Source organism: Primulina tabacum, unplaced genomic scaffold (assembly GCF_025594145.1).
Source record: "Primulina tabacum isolate GXHZ01 unplaced genomic scaffold, ASM2559414v2 Contig511, whole genome shotgun sequence".
NCBI lineage: Eukaryota > Viridiplantae > Streptophyta > Magnoliopsida > Lamiales > Gesneriaceae > Primulina > Primulina tabacum.
The window spans coordinates 47,107-60,440 of NW_027459768.1; the positions used below are offsets into that span (position 1 = coordinate 47,107).

General features: G+C 34.0%; 2 protein-coding genes across 4 annotated transcripts; both read left to right on the top strand.

Moving 5' to 3' along the window:
- The first annotated feature begins 1,066 nt into the window (after positions 1–1,066).
- Positions 1,067–5,277, top strand: LOC142534431 (uncharacterized). The gene is given in 6 exon segments (XM_075641298.1): positions 1,067–1,306; positions 1,669–3,001; positions 3,004–3,035; positions 3,731–3,931; positions 4,014–4,165; positions 4,296–5,277. Coding segments are annotated over 5 exon segments (2,214 nt in total). The 5' UTR covers positions 1,067–1,306; positions 1,669–1,700; the 3' UTR covers positions 4,824–5,277.
- Positions 5,278–8,545: 3,268 nt separating this feature from the next.
- Positions 8,546–13,126, top strand: LOC142534442 (uncharacterized). 3 transcript variants are annotated; one of them, XM_075641317.1, is made up of 8 exons: positions 8,546–8,920; positions 9,079–9,195; positions 10,361–10,608; positions 10,867–11,022; positions 11,160–11,316; positions 11,526–11,686; positions 11,776–11,811; positions 12,054–13,126. In XM_075641317.1, exons 2-8 carry the CDS (start codon positions 9,120–9,122, stop codon positions 12,810–12,812), a joined length of 1,593 nt encoding a protein of 530 aa, XP_075497432.1. In that variant the 5' UTR covers positions 8,546–8,920; positions 9,079–9,119; the 3' UTR covers positions 12,813–13,126. The 3 variants fall into 3 exon arrangements, with proteins under 3 accessions (XP_075497432.1, XP_075497434.1, XP_075497433.1); XM_075641319.1 differs by having other exon boundaries at positions 11,526–11,668; XM_075641318.1 differs by having other exon boundaries at positions 9,086–9,195.
- The last annotated feature ends 208 nt before the right edge of the window (positions 13,127–13,334 follow it).

The following is a 13,334-nucleotide window of genomic DNA, read 5'->3' on the forward strand; positions in this document are numbered from 1 at the left end:
ATAGTGTTTCGTTTCTGAATAACCATGCAGTTGGTATTCGTTATCTATTCAATTTTATTAAGAGTGAGGACATGCTAGAACCACTTAATAAGGACACAACTTTTTTTTTCCAATTTTACCCTTATATGATACTAATATTATACTTTTTTTTTTTTAATTTCAACATACTTTTATTTTTATTTTTTTATTTCAACAATTCAAATATCAATTTAGTCTCTCCATAATTTGTCAAATTTCACTTTAGTTCATCGATGATGATAAAAAAATTGTACATACACATCGTGTGTGCAGAGTAACTAGTTCTTAATTATATATTGCGATTGATTAAAAAATTAAACATTTTAAGTTGTAAAAGAGAGTGTGGAGAGAATGAGAGAGGTGGATGCGTGGAATAAAAATGAGGGCAGAGTGATTTTTATTTTTCAGAATACAGTTACTTTTAAAATTTGATAACTTTGAGCCTTGAACTTATTTTTTTCATTTTATTATACTTAAAAGTATTATACATATTTTTAATTTATAAAACATTGTTTTAGTATTTCGGTATGTGTCAAAATATCTTCAAATTTCATATTGATATTATACCAAAAATTTCAATATCGTTATCATATGGTACACAGAAAAAATCGGTATCAAAATTATACTGAAAGCTTTTGTATTTTTCACACCCTTAAATAATGTGAATAATATTAAAGATATAAAAAATATATCATCTCATGATATTTTATATTGGATTTTTTGTATTGTAAAAATTATTATACAAATCTTATCGTATCTGTAACGACTCAAATAATATAGTATAACAAAATAAATTATGTGTAGAATCTTTATATATTGCTTTCATGAGCATTTAGGTTTATATATATATATATATATATTGCTTTCATGAGCATTTAGGTTTATATATATATATATATATATATTGCTTTCATGAGCATTTAGGTTTATATATATATATATAACATGTATAGACGAGCTCTCTTTGAATGTGGGAAGCCGGGTATTGGCCTGGCCCATGGGCCTTAGAGAACGGGTCAAATATCTGAAATAAATACGAAGAGCGACGTTTGGATATTTGGTTTCTTTGAGTCCTGGGCGACCAACACGCATCCACGCACCCGAACCCTATTTTGGTGCCCTAATCCTGTTGGGCGTGCCGTTTCTTCTCGTTTTCAATCTGAATTTTTGTGCTTGATTTTCTCATTTCTTCTTTGTTAATCTTTTTCTGTGTTGTGATTCAGCAGTGTTCTTTGTCTCCGCAGCTCGATTCATCGTAAACTGCGGTCTTGTTAATCAACCGCTACAGGTACCAGTGTCGTTTCTTTAAATTTCATACATAGATGGATGTATGCTTTTTAATCTCAATCCTTTCCTGTTTGCATTTTCATGGTTTAAATGCGTATCTATTTATATGCAATTGGACCTGGAATCAATGTATTTATTACGCACCTCATCTTGGAGAATTTTTGAAGAATTTGACGATTTTTTGGTGGGGAAAGATGAATCTTTTCTACCGTGCGTGTCTTGATGGTCTGATAATGTAGATGCAAGTATACCAAATATGCATTATATGCTAAAAGTACTGCATTATTTATAAAACATAATCTTAATTTTTATCTACCATCATCCCCTTATTGACTCTCCTATTATCAATTATCCTAATTGCAGAGTTTTTCTGAAAGGCAGTTTGTTGATTCACAATGTCATCACCATATGTTACTCTTGGAAATCGACCACTGGACCAATGGAAGGTCACCGAGCTGAAGGAAGAACTTAAGAGACGTAAATTGACTATTAAGGGGTTGAAAGAAGATTTAATAAAGCGTTTGGATGAAGCAGTTCGTAGTGATTTGGAAAGTGCTAAGGAGAGTACTGATAACAATCTAAATGAGGAGAACCAATCTGAGTTACCTTCTGAACAAGCAACGGAAGGTTATATTGTTTCTGGAAGATCTAAAGATCTTGCGGATACTGGGGACAACCTGATAGGGAGGCCGAATAACAGCCCTGAGATTGGGATTGACCATGACAGCGGATTAGTGAGTGAAGGCAAAGATTTGGAAGTGAACCTTGGACAGGAAGTCAATACTGTTGAGGTTGTAGGGGAGCAGGTCTCTCAGTTCACAACAGTTGAAACTGCTGTTGTGCTCAGCGAGACAATTGAGCCTGCAGAATCTTTGACTGGATCAGTGTCGCACAACCTTGGACAAGATAAGGAGGTAGATCTAACCAGAGGAGTCAACCACGATGGAGTAGAATCACGTCATGAGGATGTTATTCCTGAATTTTCAGATCCCTATATTCATATGCCTCTGATTGATGAAAGCAGCACGACCATGGTACCTCCAGGTGGAGTAAGTGTAAAGGGTAGTGAAGTTCAGAATGAAGCCACTGTTTCACTGGATCCGCCTGAAATTGATACCCCCGAGGGTCCCCGACCAGATCACAAGGTCCAACAATTGAAGTATCAGGTATCTGAGGTTGAAAACCCTCATTTAGGGTCTGAAGTAATAACTGATACTGTTTCTACTGAATCTGTATCCATTATTGAGAAAAATGAACTAAAGCTTGATGTAGTTAATGATAGTGTATTAGAGCTTGATGTTGACTGTGAGATTCCCCCTCCACCCAGCACTTTTACCCCTGATGATGGAGAAACACATCCAATGGATGTAGAAGAGCCCCCACTCGACAAAAAAGTAGAAAACAAAGAGATTCATGGCCATAATTATGAAACTGTTGACAGTCCTAAGAACATTGATGGAGATGAATTGGGTCCCGAAAAGCTGAGTTTAGACCGGAGTTCTGGTGATGATTCCATGGAGGAGGATGTATTGGAGATTAAGCAAATGGAGTGCAAGTCCGTTTCTGATCAAACAAGAGATCTGGTGGAAAAATCTGAACTGCCTATTGTTGAGGAGGATAATATTGTTGATGTAGTTGGTGGTGATAAGACAATTGAAGCTATTGTTGATGATGCTGAAACAAGGAAGTTACTGGACTGACATCTATGAAAAGGAAGTTTGATGGTGACGGTCAGTGTTTTTAATCCCAGTTTTTGTGTGCAATTTTTTGACATTCCTGTTTTCTTTGAGTGGTATTATAAGTAACATAAAGTTTTGAATTTGCGGTCAGAGACAGATGGGGAGTGAATAATCATGGTAGCATTGAATTTTGTTTCCTCGAGGATTTTTTTCCTTGTTCTGTGTCAAAAACATGACGAAAGTGGTTGCAAGATAAGGAGATAAATAGTTATATTTGAATGCTTTTTTATTTTAAGGAAGATCATATCTTTTGTGGGTTTTTAAAAATGGAAACCAGAATTTTGTGCTAAAGATCTGATAAAAGGATAAAATTTATTTGGTTTAAATGTTCCTTTTGCAAGTTTTACTGTCAATTTTTTTGGTTTATACTTTATTGGAGTAGCATATGAACAATTTCGAGAATGAGTAATTTTGTCCCGTTTGAAATGATGATGTATCTGAACCAGGTGTTACTGTTAGTTGTTTGAGTGTTGTTGTCTCCAATTTTTACTAAAAACCCGCCAACTCTATTATAGAACAAAGTTTAATTCCTAACTGAAACATATTATATGAAATAGCAGCAGTAGGACAAAAGCTGTGACGGCACTGAAGCTAGTTGCATTGATGTACTGTTTGTACGATGCTGAGCACTTTTGTTCCTGTTTCCATTGCAAAGCGTTGGTAATTTATGACTTTGAATGTAACAGATAATGAAGCAGTTGGGAACAATGACACAGGGAAGAGACCACACAGATGGAAAGTTGGTGGGCTTAGGGGTTCTGAGCAAGAAAGAAGGAACTCTGAGACTCTCAAGACCCCTAAGGGTTCATCGCAAGATTCTCAAACTTCCATCAAGCGCTTCAATATTTCTGACTCGACCAATAATGAAGCACCAAAAGAACGGCTTGGTAACTGCAGATTCCTAATAATTATATTTATTTATTACGAGTATAAGTAATTCTCTTAACCACACTTGTTGGATTTTGGTAGTTCCTCCGTCACCAAAGGCCCTCAGTAACTCTCTCAGAATTGATCGATTTCTGCGCCCTTTTACTTTAAAAGCAGTGCAAGAACTTCTTGGAAAGACGGGTACTGTTACCAGTTTCTGGATGGATCACATTAAAACCCACTGCTATGTCTCCGTAAGTTTACTCTCTGGCAGATTTCATGATAATTTTATCTGGTAATTGTGTCAAAAAAATTTCATTATTTTTTGTACTTGATCAAAGATTTCGTTCATAAAAATAACTAGAAAGTACTCTTGATATGCAGTATTCATCCATCGAGGAAGCTGTAGACACCCGTAATGCTGTTTACAATCTCCAGTGGCCTCCAAATGGGGGACGCATGTTGGTAGCGGAGTTTGTTGATCCTCAAGAAGTTAAAACTCATGTGGAGGCTCCCCCTGCATCTTCCACAACACCCTCAAGCAGTGGGCCTTCTACTTTCTCAACCTCTGAACCGCCTTTGCAACCTCAACCTTCTCCACGCCAACAAGTTCCGACGCTGCAACTTCCACCTCTTTCTCTTCCTCCACCACCGCCACTGGCTAATGCAGCAGCAGTTAGAGAACGCCAGCATCCATCAAGGGTACCTCTACCAAGAGAACAGCTGCACCTGCACCCAGCTAGGGATCACCCTAACCTTCCACCCCCTGTACTTCCTGAGAAAACTGACCCACCAATTGTAACTTTAGATGATCTTTTCCGGAAAACTATTTCAACCCCTCGCATCTACTACTTGCCATTGTCTGATGAACAAGTTGCAGCAAAGCTCAATTCTCAGGGGAAGAATGTTTAGCGTTAGGGCCGTGTACTTATGGCCTGAGTTCTTCATTGATTCATGATAGATTGGTTAGTGCGAAAGTTAACAATAAATAGTATATTATAATTGCGTCTTTGCAGGTCTGCAGGTGTGGCGTGCGTAATATACCGGTTTTCAAGGAGGGGCTTCTGTTGCTGGTTTGTTGAGCAGTTTATGCTTTTTATCATGGGAAGGCATTGGGTTGAGAGAATGAAAAATTAAGATATCGTATGCATCTGTTTAGTCAAGCCTCTTTTTTACCTAGTGAACACTCTCTTTATGTAGACCAGATTAGATATCCAACTCTCCCCAAACTTAAGTAGTAAGCAAGGCATTTTCTTAAACTTGCTGCGGATATCCTTTCTTGAATTGCACTATTTACTTGAGACTGTAACTCTGATGTTTGTTGATGTTTCCTATGTTATGCATTGTTTGAATTCTTCATGCATCATTGTCGATGCCCTTGTATCACGCATGCTTGCCCTGATTGACCGACACCATCCTCCCGATTGTTCGTATGCCGCCTCTAGCTATAGTTCAAATATTTCGAATCTTTTTATTGTGAGGTTCAGCATAGTTTTCTAAAAAAAAATTATGCCTCTGGTTAAATATAACCGATTTAATTTTCTTGACTCGATATTGAACCATTGCGTGTTTCGGTTGCTTGTTTGAAAATTATTTGTCAAAAAGTGATAAAACTAGTCCTATCAGTATCTTCACAATTTGTCTGGCTATCATGGATCTCGCTTGTGCGCCAGATTATACGGTTATACCACTTTAATTTCATAAAAGATACCCAAAATATGTGACGATTTACATATGGAACAAATGAATGTTCTGTTTCTTTTCATTGTATTCTTTTTTTAAAAATCAAAATTGCATCAGTAGTTGAGGATTTACTCCCATGGGACATCAATTATATTGAGAAAATCCCCCTCGTCAATTCGAAATTTTATTTAATTTGCCAGGTTTTTCAATATTGAAAGTATTATCGCATATACAATGTGTGTCTATATTAATATAACAGGGTAAGTCGACAGTTTTGTTATATTACTCATTAATTGTGTCAACTTTTTATCATCATCAATAAGATTCATTTTCATTTATTAGATATATAATTTTAATATATATGTTTTATCGTATCTAATAGATGAGTGTTACTTCATTGATAGACATAGATGTGAACACAGTTAAACATGGCAAAACTGGCTATTTTGCAATTGACTTGCTAGTTTCATCATGCCGAATGACTAATATGTTTTTCTAAGTAAGATTACAATTTACTTGCCGAGCCTCAGTACCTGAATAAAGCATAATATGGCACTCACTATGGTATAAAAATATAATATTTGCTTATACTACGAATTCATCAAGATGACTCAATTAAAATATAAGCTTTTCCAATTTTTTTTTTTTAAATATAAGTATGTTGCATTAAAGTGATGGCAGACAATAATTCTCAATTCTCAAGTGTAGATCATTATTGTTAATTGAATTATTTTTTAAAAAATCATTAATCAAATGATGATTGCATTTTAACAAGTATTTTAGTGTCTTTTGACACCCAATGCATTTTTACATATTAAAAATCTTGTGTAAAAAATTTACATATTATACTAAAAAAACTTAATAATAAATTTTTATGTAATTATTTAATTTAAAAAGTCAAAAATATAAATAAAGATAACAACTCAATTGATACTCATACTTTAGAAATTTAGATACTTAATTATGAAGGATATGAGTTCTAATGTCGGGGAATCTGAAAAACACTTCCAGGGTGGGATAATGTTAAAATGACGCATGAGAAAGTTTATGAGGGCATGACGCCCGAGATTGAGGTTAAAATATTCTATGATCGTTACAATTTTTCTAAGTTGATAAGGGTATTTTCATAAAATAAATTGGTGTCACAATATCACACCAAATCCTTTTATTATAAGGTCATCTCGCTTATAATAACAATAATAATAATAAATAATAATCAGTGTCATTCGCTCGCTTAATATAATAATAACAATAATAACAACAACTAGTGTCTCTGCATACGCATTGTATGTTTGTACAACCTTTTATTTTTTAAATTTATTTTGGATTTTAATCAATTTTTTGTAATTAGTTTAATTTATATTATAAAATAGAGGTAGTGTTATAATTGTTACTTTAGTGAGAGGTAGAATAGCATGATTTAATTAAAAATTACACACTAATGTGGATATTAACAAGAAAATGAAAGCCAGAGAAGAGAAAAATATACGAACATTGAAAGTTATTTCTCAAATCTTTTCAACCAAAAATAATAAATCTATACTATACACTATTAAATGTGTATGTCATTCATAATCATATTTCCTAAAGTGATTATGTTATCCACTCAAAAATAATAAATAATAAATCAAAAATAAAAAATAATACTCTAAAAATGTTAATTATATACTTATATTTTATATAAAAAAATTAATATGTTTAATTAAATTTATATTAAAATTTAATATGGATGAATGTATCGTGTATAATCGCAAGTGATGTTTATAATTATAAAGATCAAAATTTCCCCATATAAAATACACCATTTAAAAAAAAACTAGTGACCAAGAATATTAATGATAAGACACATATATAATTAATATAACTCTTAAATCGAAATTTTCGATTTAATTACGATATTTTACAAAATAAAATACGAAATGAGATTTAATAAGATGATTTTTTAAGATTATAAAATATGAAAATTTAAATATGTATTAGAATACTATGTGTGAAATATTTAACATTAAAAAAAGACTTCACCAAAGTTAATTACTATTCAACCCTCTTGGTTAATTAATAGTACAAATATTAGCGACCCGAAACACACATAGTTGACAAAATTTTTAAATTGAAATTTTTGATTTAATTACAATATTTTACAAAATTAAATATGATATATGATTTAATAAGATGATATTTTTACATTATAAATGTGAAAATTTAAATAAATAAGTTTTGACATTAAGAAAAAAAGACAAAAACTTGTGTGAGACAGTCTCATGGGTCGTATTTTGTGAGACATATATCTTATTTGGGTAATCCATGAAAAAATATTACTTTTTATGCTAAAAAGTATTATTTTTTGTTGTGAATATCGGTAAGGTTGACCAGTATCATAGATAAGATTCGTGAGACCATCTCACAAGAGACCTATACTCAACAAAAAATAATTCACCAAAATTAATTACTATCCAACCGTCTTACTTTATTAATAGTGTAGATATGTATTTTAGAGTAAAATGTATGATGACAGATTTGGCATTAAAAAAAGATTTCATCAAAGAGTTAATATTCAATCGTCTTGGTTTATTAATAGCAAAAATTGGCATAAAAAAAAAGAAAGAAAAGAAAAAGAAATATGTAATGATCAGATTATTGCACGATTCTATATTTTAATCATTCAAATTTATGTTTCATTGTTACTCAGAAAAATGTCTTCAATCTGTTCAGCAAAATTTTCAAAATAATATCAATGATACAGATCAAGAAATATCATAAATTAAAAAGCAAATTGCTCAATTTCACTTGAAAACATGTTATATATATTAAAAAACAATTATATAAACACACAACGCGTATAAATAATATTTTTCATTTTCAATTTGTTTGTTAGTTTTTTTTCAAAATAAAGTTTCAAATTTCGATGAAATCTAGAAGTTTGGTAAGTGAAGAGAGAATATACACGTGCGGAAGACAACTGAAAATTGGAAAACCCCAAAATATTGCTTACAACCTCTCAAGTTTAAACCTTTTTGCCCAACTCAAATCCTCCTAGTCTCCCTCTCCAAAGGGCGCGCACTCATTTCACATTCAATGCGTCTCGTCTTGCTCTGTATATAGATCTCTTCTAGGGTTCCTCAAAAAGCAAGATGGGATTGTGAATTCTTGAAACAACTCTTTGTTTATCTTCTCATGTTTGTTTCTGAGCGCCGTCTCAGAAGAATTGCCACCTTCTAATTTTTCTTTAATCTTATAACGGTGCAATTCAGTTCTTTTATTTTTGCTCTTTTTTGCGTCACTTCTCGACATTTGCTGAATTTGGTGATTTTACCGGGAACATTTTGGTAATTTTTCGCAAAGATCAAATCTTTATTGATTTTACGTGTTTGAAAGGGTGGAGTGGCTTTTTTTTTTTTGGCTGGGGGGTTGGTTTAAGGGGTTTGGGGTTCTTTTTTGTGCTGTGGTACATTGATTAATGGATGTGTATAACTGTTTTGTCCAGTGTAAAGGGTTGGTGAAGGGGGGGACAACTGCTAAGGTGGAATGAACAGTGTATTCAGTGAAGAGATTCTTGCTGACAAGCTTTCGAAGCTTAACAGCACTCAGCAATGCATAGAAAGTATCTTATCTTCTACTTTTTACTTGGTTATGCCTTTGATTAATCTTCTGGTTTCTTATCATAAGTTGGTTTACTTAAATTTGTAATTTTGGAAACTGTAATAATTTCAATGCTCAAAGTCGATTAGGCAGTTTAACAATTAAGTGTAGAGAAGTTGTCCTCGTTTTGAAACTGATCTTTCACAGACATCTTTAGTTTCTTGTTATGGTTTCTATGTTTTCATTGCACTACGGTTGTGTTTATTTTTCTGATCAGGGGGGCAGGCAAAGAAAGTCTTTTTTTTTCATGTTAGTTTGATCTTTATTTAGTCTTGAATTTAACGTCTATAACAGTTAGTTAACTGCTGAAACAAATATGTTTGGTAGCCTTTTATTGTAATGTTAGTTCATTTTGTTTGATTTCCATGATTTTCAGTTGACTGATTTCCGTTAAATTATATAAATGGTTACACGTGTTCGTGATCATATCATGAACCACTGTCGTTGGATACATATCCATTTTTCCTTGAATTTCGGTGCTTTACTATTCCATACATTTAAATGATCAAACCTTACGTTTTACTTGAATTTTTAATTTATCCATTTTTAACTTACTTTTGCTAAAGTTGTTTTTGTACAATTGATTGTATGTATCATGGCATGGAGAATGTGTCAAACGTTAGGAACTGTAATAGTATAAATTGGGAGTTGGTAACGACTATATAACATTTACAAATCTGTTTTCTCTGCTAGTTTTCTTATGGTATGGAGGTTGCAGAGTTTAAGGATGTTTATTCATGAATTGTGGTTAAAGATACTTGTCTATGTTTTTCTCTCGTGATGGCAAGCCTCATCATACATATGTGAGTGTGTGTGTGTGGATTTTTATATATAGAAGCTCTTCATATTAATTACTTTTGGACAATTTGATCATTAACTCTAACATTCTTTTGTATAGCTTGCATTTATTTATTGTCCATTTGTAGTTTTATCCGCTTTATCGTAATTATAACGATAAAAAATTTCATAAACAGATACACTTGTAGTTGTTACATGATATTGTTTCGTGGACGTTTTGTGTAGGTACTTTTTGGGGTTCCTCCTTACAGGGAATGATTACCTCATGACATAAGCACTGTTTTATTTCTGAAAAATTTCTTACCCTACTTATTTTCCTTCATCTACAGCATTGTCGCACTGGTGCATCTTTCATCGTGGCAAAGCGGAACAGGTTGTTGCGACATGGGATAAACAGTTTCATAGTTCAGAAATGGCTCAAAAAGTTCCTCTTCTGTACCTTGCAAATGACATTCTGCAGAACAGCAAGCGAAAAGGGAATGAATTTGTTACTGAGTTTTGGAAGTTTCTTCCTTCAGCAATCAAAGACGTTGAAAACAAAGGCGACGATCGTGGCAAGAATGTGGTATCCCGATTGGTGAGTTAATTCTCAGGAGGATGTCATTATTATATGTCTAAGTCTCTCAACCCTCATTGAACTTAACCTGATTTTTTTCCCTGTAATGATTTGTTATATGGAATTGTTTACAAGTGTATTTAGGCCTTCAATTTTTTTAAATAATGGCTATATCACGTTATAAGGTCAATCTAATGAGTCTTGATAGGCAAACATGACACAATATATATGCATTTGTTTATTTGAAATTTCTCGTCTGATTATGTCCGTTTATAAAAGGTTGGCATATGGGAAGAAAGGAGAGTTTTTGGTTCCCGAGCTCAAAACCTTAGAGACACAATGCTTGGTGTGGAATTGCCTCCACCATTGAAGCTTGGGAAAAAGCGTTCTCGTTCTGTCCTAATAGTTAAAAGGGATTCACGGTCTATAAGAACCGTAAGTTTTATTATGATATTGTTCTTATGCATTTTTATGCTAGTCTTTGTGGCATTTATTTATCTAATACCAGTGACCTGGTTCCTACAATTTAGATAAAGGGTGCTTACATCTTGAATTATTTGTTTTCAAACCAGAAATTGAGCATAGGCGGCAATGCAGAAAAAATAGTGTCTGCGTTTCACTTGGTGCAAAATAAATGCTCCAAAGAAGATGAAGAAATGAATAAATGCAAATCTGCAATTCATCACGTAAGAAAGATGGAAAATGATGTTACCATTGCTTTGACGAAGGGTAAGTTGGCATTTAAAAAAATACATCTTACAGTTTTCAGGAAGGAATTCACTTTTGATTGAAAAGCTTCAAAAATTTGAAAAATGAAATTCATGCAAAGCACTTCGTGTACAAAAATCAAGAGCCCGAAATATGAAGTGCAAAAATATTCACAGTTATTCTTGGGTAACTTTTTCGGCCCATGAATTTTTTGCTGTTTGCTCTCACAGCTAGGGATCCATCGAGGAAGACTCTTGCCAAAGAATTGGAGGAGGAAGAAGCTCTTTTGAAACAGTGCATTGAAAAGCTTAAAGTTGTGGAAGAGAATAGGCTGGCACTCGTGTCTCAGCTACGTGATGCACTACGTGAGCAGGTAGATGATAAGTTCAAAGTACGAATTTGTTTCAACTATATAACTTTGGAATTTTTCAATTTTTGCTTTGACGTGCAATATCAGTGCTGATTTTGTGCTTTTCTTAGGAATGTGAGCTAGAGAATGTCCGGACCCAGATGCAGGTTAGAGATCATTTGCTTACGGTTTTTCGCTTCCGTGCTTCATTTAGAAGAAAGCTGTCTCTCCTTTCTTCACTATTTTTTTGGATATGGATTGCTGTCAAATGAATTAATTGCATTGTTTTCCTTGTAAACTTTACCATTGTAATGGTTTGACTGATTTTTGGTAACCTTTATGCATGAACCTGGATTAAAAATAATTTTGAATGCTGTGATAATATCTCTGCACCTACACAAACTTTCAGGTAGCGGAAGCTCACGTTGAAAAAGCTGCAAGCATGAGAAAGCAATTGGAAGAAAACCTGGTGTTCTCGATCAAACCATCGGCCACATCATCTTTTGCCAATGCAAAACCTGAACATATGACAAAAAAATCTGCGGCTGCAATTGCAGCTGAGGTTGCGGACAAGCTTACAGCTTCAAGCTCTTCTAAGGACATCATGATATCTGCCCTTTCCTCCTTGGCAGCTGAAGAAGCTAAAAAAGCTGCGCTAATGAATTTTTTATCATCATCAACTCCTTTCTCGAAGGCATTCGACGGTTCCTTAACACCAAATCCCATTCCAGATCCTAACTTTGCAGCACAACCAAATCCTGAGAACAGCCCTTATCAATCTCTTTTGCCGCAGACCTCGATTCAAGGCCAAATTTCCCACACACCAGCTCTCTATCATTCTACCCTGAACCCACCCCCGTTCCAATATTTGCAATCACCTTGTGGAAATATGATCTCATACGAGTATGGGAATCTTCCTCCTCTGCCACCTGTGCCACCTCCGCCTGTACGTCCGTCTTACATGGTTAGCCCAATGGTGTCATTGAACCAGAACCAAATGCATATGGCTCAGCAGCGAATGCACAGTGGCCTTCAGCCATCAACATTATCTATGCAGCAGCCGATGCCATTGCCTCAGCAACTTCACGCACCTCCGAATTTTCGCCCTCTAGCTCCAGGTCAGTCTCCAGGAGTTTTGTATTATACACACCCTTATCAGTCGCAGTGAGAGAGAAACTTACATAAATTTACCTGCCCATCAAAGGACCGGCTTTTTTCTCGACCATCTGAAACTTTATTTTAGAAAATGATGGCGTAGTTGCACAAATCTTTTAACTATTGTATGGGGGGGTGTCTTATAGTTTTTGGTATGAGTAGAAACTTTGGTGGTAATTATGGTGAATCCAGTGTTTCTGTTCGATCGAAAAAATTGTGGTGTAATGAGAAGACTGTATGAATATAGGCTAGAGGGAGCCGACAATTTTGTATTGCTTTATGATGAAGCAATGCTCTTTAATGGTAAAATACACATTCATTTTGATACATTTTTGTATTATGTAGATAGGAATTCGAGTAAACTTTATTATTATTAATTTTTTTTATAAAGTGCACGCATGTTGCACGTGCGATTTTTTGTTTTCCAATACTTGTACCATAATTATATATCCCATTATTGTTATTACAAGAGAATTTATAATTGTCCATATTTGTTGCTCTAGAGAATATATATTAAATATAGATGTGATTTTTG

Excerpts from the sequence above, each read along its gene's own strand:
- LOC142534442 (XM_075641317.1), top strand. The coding sequence starts at position 9,120 with ATGAACAGTGTATTCAGTGAAGAGATTCTTGCTGACAAGCTTTCGAAG. Across the intron at positions 9,196-10,360 it reads CACTCAGCAATGCATAGAAA|CATTGTCGCACTGGTGCATC; the intron begins GTATCTTATCTT and ends CTTCATCTACAG. Across the intron at positions 11,023-11,159 it reads ATTCACGGTCTATAAGAACC|AAATTGAGCATAGGCGGCAA; the intron begins GTAAGTTTTATT and ends TTTTCAAACCAG.